A 15,354-nucleotide genomic window follows, 5' to 3' on the forward strand; every position below is an offset into this window, starting at 1 on the left:
ACGGATGAGAATTGGCTTTTCAGAGCAAATTCTCAGAGAAATCTCTTCCTTGTTAAATACAAGGGAGAAACACCTACTTTGGAGCAAAACTTGGATAGGTTTATAACCAAAATGTCACTTATATCCTGGCTCAAAAAATCCTCCCAGTGCCTTACTCGGGGTGAGTTTCCTTCTCTCCACAGAGCTTAACCAGCGCTTGGGACGAGCCCCTCTCTGCACCACGGGTGGAACCAGATCCTCCCCGGGGCCAACCCTTCTCCCCACCCGGGTCTCACTGCCGGGACCATCCCCTTTCCCCATTCATGAGTGTCTCACTGCCGGGATCATCCCCTCTCCCCATTCACGGGGGTCTCACTGCTCGTATCATGCCCTCTCCCCATTCACCGGATCATTCTGTCTTCCCACCCACGAGCATCCCACTGCTGGGATCATTCCCCCTCCCCACCCGTGGGCACCTCAGCGCCGATATCATCCCCTCTCCCCATTCATGGGGGTCCCACTGCCAGAACCATCCCCTTTCCCACCCATGAGCATCCCCCTGCGGGTATCATTCCCTCTCCCATTCACGAGGGTCTCACTGCTGGTATCATTACCTCTCCCCATTCACGGGGTCATCCTCTCTTCCTACTCACGAGCATCTCACTGCCGGGACCATCCCCTTTCCCACCCACGAGCATCCCCCTGCAGGTATCATCCCCTCTCCCCATTCACGAGGGTCCCACTGCCAAAATCATCCCCAATCACGAGCATCCCACTGCTGGGATCATCCTCCCTCCCCACCCGTGGGCATCCCATTGCCGGGACCACCCCTTCTCCCCATTCACGGGGGTCCCACTGCCGTGATCATACCCTTTCCCCATTCACGAGGGTCTCACTGCTGATATCATCCCCTCTCCCCATTCACGGGATCATCCCCTCTTCCCACTCATGGGGGTCCCACTGCCGGGACCATCCCCTTTCCCACCCATGAGCATCCCACTGGTGGGATCATCCTCCCTCTCCACCCGTGGGCACCCCAGTGCTGGGATCATCCCCTCTCCCCATTCACGGGGGTCCCAGTGCCCGGACCACCCCCTCTCCCACGAGGCGGTGCCGGGGCGCGCCCTGCCCGTGGGTGCGGTGCGCGCCCCCTCCCCTCCCCTCCCGTGCCGAGCCGTGCCGGGCCCGCCCCCCGGCCGGTGCCCCCGCGGAGCCGGGACCGGGCTCGGCAGCACCCCCGCCCCCGGGCCGGCGCCGCCCGGGCAGTGCGCAGGCTCGGCTCGGCTCCGCACACCCCATCATGGCGCTGCGGCGGCCGGAGCTGCTCCGGCTCCTGCTCCTGCCCCTGCTCGGTGAGTACCGGCCGGCAGCGCCCGCACCGCCCCGCACCGCGCAGCGCCGGGCCCGGGGAGCGGGGAGCGGGGTGCGCTGCCCCATCCCGATCCGGGAGTGAGCGGGGACGAGGGATGCGGTGTCCCCATCCCGATCCGGGAGTCAGGGGGAGGAGGGATGCAGTGTCCCCATCCCGATCCGGGAGTCAGGGGGAGGAGGGATGCGCTGCTCCCGTCCCCATCCCGATCCAGGAGCCTGGGAGGGAGGAGGGATGCGGTGTCCCCATCCCGATCCGGGAGCCTGGGAGGGAGGAGGGATGCGGTGTCCCCATCCCGATCCGGGAGTCAGCGGGGAGGAGGGATGCGCTGCTCCCGTTCCCATCCCAGAGTCAGGGAGGGAGGGAGGGATGCGCTGCTTCCGTCCCGATCCGGGAGTCAGGAGGGGAAGAGGGATGCGGTGTCCCTGTCCTGATCCCGGAGTCAGGGGGGCGGAAGGATGCGGTGTCCCCATCCCGGAGTCAGGGGGGAGGAAGGATGCGCTGCCCCGTCCCCATCCCGGAGAGAGAGGAAGAGGAGGGATGCGCCGCCCCGGTTGCGATCCCAGAGGGAGAGATGCGCTGACCGGTCAGGATCCTGGGGCAGGGACGGAGGAGGGATGCGCTATCCCCGTCCCCATCCTGGAGTGAGGGAAGGAGGAGGGGATGCGCTGCCCCGGTTGCGATCCCGGGGAAGGGCAGGGATGCGATGCCCCTGTCCCGGCAGGGATGAGTTCCCCCTGTCCCTGTCCCAGCCCCTGCCCCGGCAGGGATGAACTGTCCCTGTCCCTGCCCCTGTCCCAGCCCCTGGCCCGGCAGGGATGCGCTGTCCCGGGAGCCGGCGGGATGGAGGACCGGCGACAAGGACCCGGCGGATGCTGCAGGGAGTGTGGGACACACAGACACGCACAGGACAGGGCGGAACATCCCAAAACCCAGCTCAGCAAGGAGCGGGTCCAGGGCTGAGGGTGCCAGGAATGTGCAGGCTCGGCAGGCAGGCAGGGCGGACACTAGTGCCTATTCAAGACCAGGCACAGGCGCCTATTGTTCGGGGGGCCCCGCATGAATGTTTGCAGTTTTAATTGCAAAAACATTTGCTAATTCCGCTCAGGAATGAATTTGGGCTCATTTGTTGTCTGGCTATTAATAGGTGGGGGGATGAGGAGGGGGACAGCAGCCGGTGGGCTCGCCTTGTCCTCCCCCCTCTGCCCAGATGGCAGCAGGAGAAGATGGGGTGGAGTGGGGTTAGGCTGACAACCAGCCTACAGCTGAGTACCAAAATACACGGGGCTGAGTGTGTACACACTCACCAGCCACTGTTTTGGGTCAGCTCAAGGCTCAAGTGAATGGTAATATTTCAAATAGTTTATCTAAGGACAAAAAACAATCCAGTGACTGCAGAGGACTTGCAGAGTCGCTTTGGGTCTCAAATAAAGTGAGATTTGGGCACTTTTTACCCAATCAGTCAGAGGAGGGGTGCGAAGATGACTCTGACACTCATCCCCAACAAGCAGAGGGTTGTCACGCGCTCCACGCTCTGCTCTTCGCTGCTTTGCTGTGGTTTGGAGCAGAGGCAGCTTCAGCAACAGGGAGGAATCAGGAGTGCCTGATCCCAGAGCATCACACGGTCTGCCTGGTGCTAGCTCTGGATTCAGCTGCTCCTGTTACAAATTCACAAAAGATGATGATCTCTCCAATGATTATTTATTAATAGAAAAAAGCAGCACTGGGTGCACCAGGGAGTCACCACTCCATCAACAACACACGCTGCTCAGCATTGGTTCCACCTTTTTATTCAGCCTGACTTTTGTTTTCCTGCTATCCCCCACTTTTTATGAATTCCTTGATTTCAAATCAATGGTTACCTTCTGCACAGGCATTGGGTATTGCTAGGAAGTCTTTTGGATGAAGGCTCATCGTCTTCCTCAGTGTCTCTTTGCTGACCTTTTCCTTCTGCATGTGTAGTTATCAGCAATTTATGTAACTGTAGATATTTGCTTAATATGGTGTTCACAATTTGCTTATTTGTGTTCTTATGCAAGCAACTTATAGCCACAAGTTCCTTATTTTTATTCAAGCAGACAAAATCATGAGTAAACCACAAATTCTCGTAAGCAAGCATTTCTTTAAGCAAGCATTTTAATGATTTTGTTCCATGCCTTATTTGACTTTCTTAGAACTGATTTTTGTAATCATCCCAAGCACTTATTCCACTTATCACACAACATTTGCATGGCTTTTCTTTTGTAACACGAATCACACATACATTTTTCACACTTTCTTTGAATGGAAAAACCACAGACTTAACAAGACTTTCCCCCTCAGTGGGGCTGCAGGGTAGAAGGGTGCCCCATTTCCTTCCTGTTACGTGAGCAGAGCCCAAGTGTCCTGCTGAATATGGCCTAAAAGATAACAAAAATGGAAACAAATTTCAGGTATTTTCTGTGTTTCTTCAGACAGGCAATAGGTGCTAAAAGCAGCCAAGCCCCTCTGGTTTCACACCTCTGCCTGAGAACATTTACCTGGTGAGTGAAACCAGTGGTACCAGGCTTTGCTTTGCTTTAAATTCAAAGTGCCTCATCCTGTGTTGGTTTGCAGTAATGTTTACATTTGGGGTCAGAAGCCCAAAAAGGTTGGGCAGAGTGAGGTTGAGAATAAAAAGTTTATTCCACCATGCCTGACTTCAGTTACTGGGGGCACCCCACTGAAATAGGGTTATGCTGTCAGCAGTACATAAAATTAGACATGTACTGAGCCTGCAGGGCTGGTGCTGGATAGTGGGATGGGAGTGTGACTGGAAGGATGTGTTTGTGCCAACTCATTACTTGGGGGAGAAAAAAAGACAAGGCATGAAAAGGAGACAAAGCTCACGAGATGCTGAGATCCCAAACCTGACCCTCTCTGGGCTCTGAGGTGCTCCAAGCTGGGGTTGCCTCCTCCTGTGTGCTACTGCCAGAACAACTCCTGTTCTTCATCATGGCCTTAAAGCAGTGCCATGGAACGGGAGCCAGTGAAGCATGGAGCGTTCAGTGCATTCCCAGCTCCAGGCACTGAAAGCCTCTAAAGATTCTGCACATCAGGGAAATGCCATGGTCAGAATTAAAGCAGCGGAAGCTCTCGGCTGTGCTGATCCAGAGTGGGGCTTACATCAGCTCTACCTCGAGGTCTTTCCTTGCCAGCTTCCCTGTGGAAACAAATATTTGGGTTTTAGAGGATTTCACGTGCTGGGCTGAGGGCAGAGCTGTTGAGAACCTCCCAAAACTCTCAAGTATTTCCTGTTGAAAATAGAACATGCTGATATCTTGTAGTCTTTGATGGGGAGATAGAGGCAAGTCCCAGGCACATTTCAGTTTTAAAGCTCATTATATTCAAATCTCCTTTTGATTTAATTCTGAGGGCTTGGTAATAGGTTGGATTTCGCAAAAGGCTTTTTAAAATCTATGGAGTAGAAGTTCTCATTTCCTTTCTATTTTTTTTTTTTAAATATATGAAGTCCATCTGTCCCAGCCACCAACAACTGTTCTGAGTCAGCTGTCAGTGCCAAAAACCACTCAGTAGAAATGTTGTTAGCTCTCTTGCAGTGATGATAAGTTGCTTGTTGGTATTTTCTGATGGGAAGTATTTGTAGTATCACTTTCTTTTCAACAGGCAGTAAAAAACCGGGACAAACGGCTTTGAAAGCCCTGCCAAAATCAGACGCTTAATAACATCTTCCAAAAAATTCCTAGGAAGGGCTTGGTGTTCCTTTTTGGGTAAGCAGGGTCTGGCATTGCCACCAAAGAGTGGCTGGATGCACATCTCCTTTACAGCTGTTGACCAAGAACGTGACACCAGCACATTCCCTCTTGCCCCAAAAACTTCCGAGAATTTCTGGGTTGCTGAAACACGAGGAGATCCAAAGAGTAAAATGTGTTTGCTTTAGCCTGTGGACTGAGATGTTGTTGTGCTTTGTGAGCTTGGGTTCTTTCAGTGTTTATTTTCCCTGTTCAAGTTGAATTCTGGGTCTCTTGGCCTGCTGCAGTTGTTTTCCAATTATCTGTCCGCACACGGAGGATTTGCACCAGGGACGCGTTTGGAGTTGCCAAAAAATCACCTAAACAAGTAAATAAAGCAGAATGAGCTGCTGCACTTAGCTCCATGAACAAGGACAAAAGCTGTGGGTGGCCTCCTGCCAGTTTGCCCCTAACTTTAGCCATCTCCAAAGGGCAAAGCAATGAGCAGCCCTGTTTGCTCCTGCTTTCCTTGCAGCTTGCTTGGATTATTAAAGTTTCTCTTGCAAATTGGGCTGGCTGCTCGCTCCTCCTGTGCCATGAGTGTTTGTGTGTCGAGGCCTCCCAGTTGTATATTTAGAGCTAATGCTTCACAGTTGATTGCTTCAAGCCCTGATGATCCGGAGAAGGTTCGTGAACTCCTTAGGAGCCAGCCTGAAGTGGTGGGAGGGAGTTAGCAAAGATTTCCACAGGCCAACAGGATCCTGAGTCCTCAAGAGTCCTTGTCTGCACAGCAAGAGCTTGTGCTGCCAACATGCCCCTCAACAAGATAAAACCACTGCTCTGTGCAAGAAAAAAGCTGGTGGCCTGCTTGGAAACTGCTGTTTGTGTGAAAAGAGATGAGTTCCAGATATAAAATTAATTAGGATAATTACATTCTCAATCTGGCTTCTCTATCGATGGGAATTTGAGCTGCAGCATCTTCTCCTGATGGATAAGGGCTGTTCCTTCCCTCAGAGCCCCCGGGGAGTATCGTGTTTTTGTGAGACAGGATCAAAACCCAGCTAAGCACCGAGCATCACCTCTGTGAGTGGAGGAGTTCAGGGCGTGTGCAGCAAACCCCAGTCCCTGGCTGAGTCAGGACATGGCCTCAGAGCCAGCTAATGGCTTTAATTGCACTAATGAATGTTCTGGACATTTCCCCCAAGGGGCCTGGATTGCTGTCTGGGTGCAGTTCTGGCAATAGCTGTGCTTGGGGCAGAGGAAATACCTGCTGGTATTTCCAACTCCCTGCTGGAAACCAGAGGTTTCACTTTTCAGAAGAATAAATAATAACAGAAAAACTGGACTTTTTTTTGGCTGGAAAGCTCAGGTCTTTGTTTGCTTGTGACCCTTCAGAGCACCAACAGGAATAACCTGAGGGGAGAGGTGTTGTTCAGAGAGTTTAAATTCTTTCTTGTGAGGACTTACCAAAATAAATCAGGAGTTCATGGAGTCCATTCCTTGGGCTTCACCAGAACGCTGGACTCAGGGATAATCAACTCCTCCAAACTCCTGCTTCTCATTTCAGAGATCAGGCAGCTTCCTTGGGGATAAATGTTGAGAGAGGTGTATTTTAAAGATGTTTTCTGCTCAGGGACAGCCAGCTGAGGTCCTGCTCTCACTTTGGTGCCACTCTAAGGAAGCTTTGTGTGACTCCTGGGCAGTTCAGCTGTCCAGCACAGGGAGGGCAGCACCAGGACAGCTGCACAAAAAGCTGCAGTCCTGTTCTTCAGAGCAGCATCCTCAGCCAGGCCTTCAAATGTCTTAGAAAAAAAAAAATAATATGTAAGAAGTGTGGTTTGGAGAGGAGGTTCCTCTGCAGTTCCTCAGTGTCTTGTCAAAGGTGCTTCTCTGCTGTGTAGGGGATTGGAGGAAATTGCTTTAGGTGCATTTTCCAAACCAGAAAACAGGCAGGGAAAAGAGCAGCAGAGGAAGGAGCATTTATAAATACAAGTTGACAAAAAAATCCCCCAACAAAACAAAAACAAAAAAAAACCCAAAAAACCAACAAATATTTCAGAAATTTCTCCAGCTCCTGAGAACACAGTTGGGTCAGATTCCCATGAGCTCACCTGTAAAATGCTGAGACTGTCAGATGAGAGCCCAGTCACTGGCTAATCAAACAGAACTAAGCCACACACGTGTTGTAACCTGACAGCCCACAGGTCCTTCAGATAAGCTCGAAAAATTAATGGGAATTGTTCTGTCATGCAAGAATTGCTTGTCAGTATAAATAATCCCAGGTATTGGGCTCTGTGGTGCCCCTCATGGGCTGCAGCACAGGGCTTAAGACTCAGTTACAAGGGGAAATGAAGGTTTTTCAGAGCACCAATAGATGAAGTAGATGAAATTAAATTGTGTTCAGATAATGCTTAAGGTTGTTATTTGTTGTTTTTTTTTTTTTAAGTCATAAATCCCAGGGATTTCAGAGTTAAAGCCAGAACACGCTCAGACCTGCTCCATTCAATGTACCTGATTATTTACAACACAAATGTCAGATCAGTGGGTTTTTTAAGAGTCCTTTTAATTCATTTGGGCACAGCTGGCTCATTTGAAGAGCATGAGCTTTAAAACTGCAGCATACCAGGGACTTACTCTGTCTTTGGCATGTGGCTAAAAGGCAGCAGTGGACAATGTTAGCAGTATTTCGAGATTTTTAATCATGCTATTAAAAATATATTTTTATGGTGGCCTAGGTAAGATTTTCTGCTGAGCTGGAGAAATCCACTGAAATCTAAGGGGATTTATTCCTATTACTAGGCTGGGTTTCTAATGCCCATGACCTCCTCTGAAAATCCCTGCCTTAATAAACTTTGGGCAATTTCTTATATAAGTGGCCAGTATTTTGCAGAGAGGATGTAAATCAGGATGGTTTTAGGCTGTGTTTTGAAGGGTGGCAGTAAAATACTTCTGAAATTTCAGGTCTGTTGGAAGCACCTGACTTCCCTGCTCTCTCCCCTTGAGACATCTAATTAAATTGCCATTTTTGACACTCAGTGCATCTCAAGATGTACAGCCATGAACTCCTTCAGTTGCTGGAGGAGCCCATGAAAATCCCACATATCAGGAGTTGTGTTTCATTAGTGACATGGGGAATAAGCAAGCAAGGTCATGGAGGAGAGCTCTTTTGAGAGCCAGGCTTACCTTTTAGCAGAGAAACACAGCTCTGCACAGCAGTCCTGCTTTTTATTCCCAGCACAAAGGTTCCTGCCACTTTTCATCCCTCTGGGGTGGCTGTGTGTTCTCTCAGACCTCGAGTGGAGGTGGCTGCACAGCAGAGAACTTAATGATTTTGTCTGTGGGTAAATGTACAGGATCTTTCAGCCCCAAAATCACCTGTGGAGACAGCGTTTTTTTGTTTTGCCAGGATGTTATCCTTGGAAAACAGAGGTTTGATGGATGTTGCTGCTGTTACCTGTGTTACAGAACAGCTTCTGCCCACGGCTGTTTGCTGGGTTATAAGTGCATGGCATATTGTTGGCTTTTTGCAAATATTGGGATAAATGCTATATGTGTAATGTTAAAATAGCTTTTCTGTATCAATATAGACTTTTTTCCTTCTAATAGTGAAAGTTAGACATAAGATTTTTAGAGATAGTCTGCTTAAACTACCCACTTAGTTAAAATAACATCCTGTGAATGTGTGATGGGGGCCCTGCAGCTGACACAACAATTATCAACACTGGCTGCTAAAGGCCAGGACCACCACCCAAGTTAAAATGTGATAAGAAGAGGATTAAAAGCCAAGGAAACACACGCTCTAAAAAGGCAGACCCAAGAATTGGCCATGCTAAATAGTTCTCAAAAAAAGTTAGACTATACATGAAGGACTATGAAAATGCAACAGGTTGATGTATTGTAAAATGTATTTAATGGGGCATTCCCAAAACACCTGGCTGTTTTAACCCTTTGCTTTATGTGTGTCTCCTATTCTCTTTTAAATTTTACCAGGACAGTGAAACGTGTTTTTCACACTGGGGGCTGATAAAAAAAAAACAAATAAAAAAAAACCAGAAAGAAAGAGCAAACACTCGTGTTCCCAATTTGTGTCTTGCTGACTGGAAGCTCCCCAAAAGATGAATTCATGGTGCTATCAGGCTACCTAAAGGTGAGGAGCATTCCTGGGAGTGTGGGATGATAAGAGGCTGTGTGAACCGTGGCTCCTGTGTCCACAGCAGCTTTTCCATGTACCCCAGGGTCCATTAAGGAGATTGCTGCCTGCTAATGGACTTCCTCCCGAGGCTCTGGCTGCTGACACTCTCCTGAATGATTTCCGGCAGCTCACTCGGCAGGGAAGGTGTTGCAAAGTCCTGCAGCTCTTGCTGCTTCTGTAAAATCGCTTTTATCCCCTCAAAGGGAACTTACCAACAGCTATTTTTAATACACGCTTGAATCTCTGCTTTAATCTTTCTCTTCCGTATTGATCTTCAGCAAAAGCTTGAAGGTAAATATTTCTTCATGAGCACCACGTTGTTTGGAGCTGGTTATTTTTAGAGCCTGGAAAACATCCGCTCTGTGCTAGGGAGGTCCTGAGCATCTTGGAAAGGGAAGTCCCAGCTCTGAGCTCTGGATCTCTGGCTTCCCCAGCCTGTGGGACCCTTGGGAGAAGGATGTTGGGGTGTTGAGGTACCAGCAAAGTGCTGCACCCCTGTTAGTGTGACTGCTCCACGCTTTGCTGTTGGGATTGGAGACATGAGCCGTGGAACAGGTTGGCTTCACCCACCACGGATCTCCTTGTTGATCTAGAGGCTCCTACAGCACAGGAGGTGCTGGTTTCCCTCCCTCTTTGCTTTCAGCTGCTCTGCTGAGGTTGCATGCAGTGTGTGTGTGCATGGGGCTGGTTTCCCAGGGAGGCGATGCCTTATCTCCTTCAGAGCTGATGGAGTTGCCTTTGAACTGGCAGAGTGCCTTGTAATCGCCTACTGAGCCTCGTGGGCTCTCCCTCAAGCAGAACTGGCTGTTGGAGTTGGTAAACATCTCCTGGAGCTGGTGTCTTCCCTTCGTTCTGGCCAGTTTTCAGCATCCCACCCATCTCAGGGCAGTGCAGAGCTCTGCCTGCGAGTGCTGGAGGGGAGCTCACCCAGGTACCAGCCCCTCTCTGCTGCCATCAGCAATGCTCTGGGGGGGCTGGCTGTCACACACAGCTGTCCTGTCACACACAGCTGTCCTGTCACACACAGCAGGGCGAGATGAGCCCTTTGAAGTGTGTGCTGGGGCTGGCAGCAGCACCCCGGTACCCCCCTCTCCCTCTGCCAACTGCTGCTCGGGCTCTCCAAGCCAACAGCTGAGCTGTGATCAGGCTGATGGCCCTGCAGGGCTGGGGCTTTGCCAGGGGGCAGAGGGGACTCCAGATTCCAGTTTATTCCTGAGCCTAGGAGGATTTGAGGGCTCTTTCCCCACGTCCCAGGGCGTGATCATCACCCACCAGCATCCCGCTGCTGGTCCACAATAGGGATTGTTCTCCTTGCCTGGGCAGGCTCCTGGTGTTCTGCTGCAGCCTCCTTGATCCTCCTCTTTCTGCAAATATTTGGAACAGATCCTATTTGGCTGTTTCGACAGTTTGACTCAGCTATTAAATGACAAAGGCAAGCTGGACCCAGGTTCACCGTGGTTACAAGCAGCTCTACAAAGAGGGGAGCTGAGGGTCAAATTCAGACATGGGGCTGTGTGGGAGAGGTCCTGGCCTCGAGGCTTAGTCCTGGAGCAGGGTTGGATGCAGCAGCTCCTGCAGTGTGTGAGGACATCCCTAACCTTTGCTGGCTGTCCCGAGGACGGTGTGGTTTTGGAGTGACAAATATGGCATAATTCTGGCTGCTTCCAGATTTCCCAAGAGCTTTCCAATTCCTGGCTTGTCCTCAGTCACTTCTGAGGCACACGTGCTGTAAGTCTCACATCTGTCACTCAGCTCCACGTCCTGGACATGAGGCAAAGACTCTTGGCTATAAAGGCTTCCCTCTTTCCTCCCTCCAGAGTTTCCTCTTGGTGTCTCTGTCCCTCATTGAGAAGCAGTAGCTCCTTCAAAGAAATGCAAGGAAGCCCATTTGCAGAATTTACAGCTGTTTCCCCAGGCTTGAGAGTCCTGCTCTTTAAGAGCAAACTTTTAAACATGTTCTTAAGTGGGAAGATAAGTGGTGTTAGGATCCTTTCATCTTTGGCTCAGAGCAGGCTGGAGATAACTGATAAGGGGATGACAGCAAGGAAGATGCATAGGCACCTTTGGATTTAATTCCTACTTTGCAAGGCAGTTTTAATGCACATCTCGGGTGGGAACAGAGGCTGGTAAAATAAAGCTGGGCCTTCCCTCCTCAGCATATGTCTTTGCCTCATGTGTCTGAGGCAGATCCTCCGTGTGTGCCAGCAGAGCCAGCACAGACTGAGCTGGGTTCTCCATTCCTGAGCCCTCCTTCTGCTGCTGACATTCGAGGGACTTGGCTGGGGTTGGCTCTAGACACTGTTTCGGCTGGTGATTTCATTTGCACATTTCTCCTTTTTTTTAATATTTTTTTTTCAGCAGTCCTTTGCACGTCTGAGCTGTGCTTTAAACAGCGCGGCGCTCGCAGCCCTGCACGTGATGGGCTGGGTGCATTCCTGTGCCAGGGGCTGGAGACAGCACCCTGAGCCTCACACCGTGTGGGTGGGAGTCTGCACACCCTCCTGAACAGACTCTGCATTCAGCTCCAGAATTCCTGCCTCAGCCCCTCGTCTGCTGCCTGGAACAGGTGGCGAGCACATGCCTGTGAGGGTCTGTGCTGGGGGTGGTCTTTGGGGTCAGCTGTAGCCAGCCCACATTCCTGCTGCATCCCCCTGCCTCACCTTCTGGCCCCAGAGCTTTGTGGCCACGTCCACGCGCTGCTTGTGCAAAACAAACCACTTGAAAGTGGGGTGTCTGTGGGCCAGGCCTGCCCCAGCCTGCTGCCTGCTCCTCCGAGGGAATGGGGGAAAGCAGCTGGGGCAGAGCCTGAGCAGCACCTCAGGGCACACACACACTGCATCCCACGCCTGGGGATGGCACCTGTGCAGCTCCAGGGGCTGCTGCACTGCAGGACACTGCACAGGCTCTGCTGGGAGCTGGGGAGCTCCCTAGGAACAAGGCAGAAGTGGAGCTGTGTGAGCCAGGGAGTTCCTTGGCAGGGTTTTGGCACAGTTTGCAGGCGAGCACGATCCAGAGGAGGCAGTGCCCTGAGAAGCCCAGATCCAGGTGCTGCTGTTGGTTTTCCAAAGCCTCCTCCTCCTGCTGTGTTATCAGGGACTTCTGTGTGCTGCCAAGTCTCTGACAGATGAGGCTGCAAACCTTGCCTGAGTCTGTGCCCCTCTGGCTCTCTCTGGGGAGCTGCTGCAGCTGGGCAGGGCTGGCTCTGCCACCCTGAGCTTGCATCCCAGCCCCAAGTGTGAGCAGGGGCTGCAGCTCTCTCTGGGATCAGCCCCCAGAGCCTCTGCACCTCGCTGTTACTCAGCACTTTTCCCTGACAGGGAATTAAGTAGGATTTCTAGGTCATTGTGGGGCTGTCAGGAGGAATCGTCTCCTGTAGACCTCATTATCAAGGCTCTTTCTGCAATGCCAGACTTCAGAACAATTGCAGCCTGGTTCCCTAAACACTGACTAATGAGACAGAGCTGTTAGCAGCAGTTTGCTAAATAAAGGCTGTTTCTGCCTGAGACAGAATAAAGCCAGACGGGATTTTCGTAGCTGTCTCTCACACAGAAGGTATTTCAAAGGACCCTGATTAAAATAATGAGATAGATGTTGCTCTCGTGGTGGCTGCATGGGGTCAGTGCTTGATGCGAGTGCCAGGTGCTTCCCCACAGCAGGGACTTCAACTAACTTGTGCTCAAGAAACCTGAAATTCTCTCCTTGGTTTCAGGGTATCCTGAGCATCTACCTGAGCTCCTGTGCCTTTGTCCTGCTGTGGCAGTGGCTTGGTGAGCGAGCTGGGTGCTGACCTGCCTTTCCTTGGGTGTCACAGGAAGGGATTCTGTGACCCCCAGCTCATAGCCAAGCTTGCCCAGCATTCACACAAATGGCTTTGGGAAGGCAAGGGGTCCAGCAGCTGAGCAGAGGGGACAAGTGTGACAAGTGTGTGGCAGCTTCTGAGAGGGGCTGGGGGGTTGCAGCCTACCCAGAGACAGGTGAGAGCTCAGCTTGTATCTGAGTGTTGATCAGAAGGGATGCAGCCCCCACATGGTAGTGGGAAGCCAGGTGACTTCTGTTGATGTGCCTGTAATGAGATTTTTCATCCTACCTCTCTTCCTGTTGTCAGAAGGGCCTGGATTAAAGATAAATGCTGGAGCATGATGGGATGGGTCCTTGCCTCTGGCTGGAGCAGGCACAGAAGGGCTGGGAAGCATTACCTGGCCAGTTTGCAGTTTTGTTTGAAGAGGTGCTTTGATGTGGCAGTGAGTCCATGGAAGGTAAATGGTGTCTAGACAGGTTTTTCTCACTCTCTGTTGTTATCTCTGAAGCAGCAGGAATAGTGCCAAACAGGCTGAATGGTTCCACAAGCAGAGCTATTTCTAGAAAGATAGAAGATGGCTCTTCAGGAGAATCCAGAACAACTCTTGCCAGAACCCTGGCTGAACTTCTTGCAGGTGGAACCTGGATCACTTAATTACAGGAAGATGCTGCTAAGAGTGAGCAAGAGAGGTCCAGGAGGTGGCCAGCATGTTTCCAGTGAGCTGGCACAGCAGAGGGTCCATTGGTCAGTGCTGTGGCCAGGGGGTTGGGAAGCCAGGATGATTTTGGCAGCAGCAGAGTGCTGAGAGAAGGCTTCCCTGGCCTGGCTAACTGGTGTGTGGCAGGACTTGCCCAGCAGAGCTGGCCTGGGTGCCCAGTGAGCACTGCAGCAGTGGGTCTGTGCTTGTGGGAGGGATGGGGAGGGCAGGCTGGGATCTGGAGGGACTTGTGGCTGGCTGGCAAGCGCTGCTCTGAGCGCTGCCTCTGATATGCCATCTCCCCAGGCTGTTTGGGAGGGGAAGTGGAGACTGCATTCAAATGCCTATTGTCTGTCCTTCAGCTGGGAGCAGAGCCAGGAGAGAGAGAGAGGTGCTGGCAGCATCTGATCCAGGGGCAGATGCGAGGGGAAGCACACTCATCCGTGAAACGCTGGCGCTGGGATTTTCAAAGGAGCCTCAAAGGTTAAGTGCCATGTGCTGGAATGCATTCGCCAAGGTCAGGAGAGAAATCCAGGACTCCTGGGATTCCTGCAGGGCTGGGGGAAGCTTTTTACAGGCAGCTCTTGCCACAGGGACGAGGCCTTGTGCAGCATCTGTGCTGCTGCCCTGGCCCCAGTTGTGTCAGCCTGGCTATGAGGAGGGCAGAGCCACACTGTGCCAGCTTTGGGGTCACCTGGGAAGGAGCACAGGTGAGCTCAGCCTGGCTCCCCTCTCCTGCAGGCAGCTGCCAGGTTCTGTGAGCTGAGCATTTCCTGACCCTGCCTCTCCTCTCCCCGTGCCAGAGCCAGGCTCGGCCGCAGGTTTTGAGCAGAGCTGGAAACTTGGCACAGAGCAGCCAAGAGCCCAGCTTGCTCCTCTGTGTCAGGGCTGGCTTCTGTGCTGCTGTGGGGAGTGCAAATATGCTCCCAATCTGTTTGCTTCACTGACATGACTCCAAGACACACAGGGAACAGATACACTGACCAAGAAGGGGCCATTGTTACAGGGACCTGCCTGACTGTGGCTGTGCTGTGCTTCATCCCCAGCATCCAGAGCTCAGTCCTGGGTCCCCCAGCCTGAGCTGCACATCAGCACAGACAAGGCAGGGGTTTGCTCAATTTGTCCATCCATGTGCCCTGATCTGGCCTTTTGATTTCCATGCTGATCTCTGGCAAGCAGGTATTAAATCAAGCTGGAGATAAAAGGAGTTCCAGGCGTTGCCTCCCTGAGAAACATCCAGTGACACATTGCTAATTGCAGGCAGATAGCAGTGCTGGAGGCTGAGCAGCCAGGAGCCAGGCACTGATGGGCTGATGGACAGCTTGGGGTTTTGGCCAAGGAAGAATGAAGGCCCCAAGAAAAGCAGAGAGGAGGAAGGGAGTTACCTCATTTGTTTCCAGCAGGGTTGTCCTCTGAGAGGTATTTCCTTAAGCTTTCTGCAGTCCGAATTTAGTCGCAACTTTTATGAACAATAAAGGCTTCCATGGTTTCCCTCGGAGGAACTGGAATGAATCCAAATAGATTTTAGTCTTGAGAAGCAGATCCTGGTATTTATGTCAGCCTAATCATTTCTTTCGATCTCCTTCCCACCTTTTTTGCCATTCATGC

General features: G+C 51.6%; 1 protein-coding gene across 1 annotated transcript in view; it reads left to right on the plus strand.

Moving 5' to 3' along the window:
* The first annotated feature begins 1,237 nt into the window (after positions 1–1,237).
* Positions 1,238–15,354, plus strand: part of JAM3 (junctional adhesion molecule 3) — a 31,932-nt gene continuing 17,815 nt past the window's right edge. The window contains exon 1 of the mRNA XM_033081813.2: positions 1,238–1,331. Within this exon, the coding sequence (XP_032937704.1) occupies positions 1,280–1,331 (52 nt within the window). The 5' untranslated portion in view covers positions 1,238–1,279. The remainder of the gene's footprint in view (positions 1,332–15,354) is intronic.

The sequence above is a fragment of the Catharus ustulatus genome, chromosome 28 (assembly GCF_009819885.2).
Source record: "Catharus ustulatus isolate bCatUst1 chromosome 28, bCatUst1.pri.v2, whole genome shotgun sequence".
Classification (NCBI taxonomy): Eukaryota; Metazoa; Chordata; class Aves; order Passeriformes; family Turdidae; genus Catharus; species Catharus ustulatus.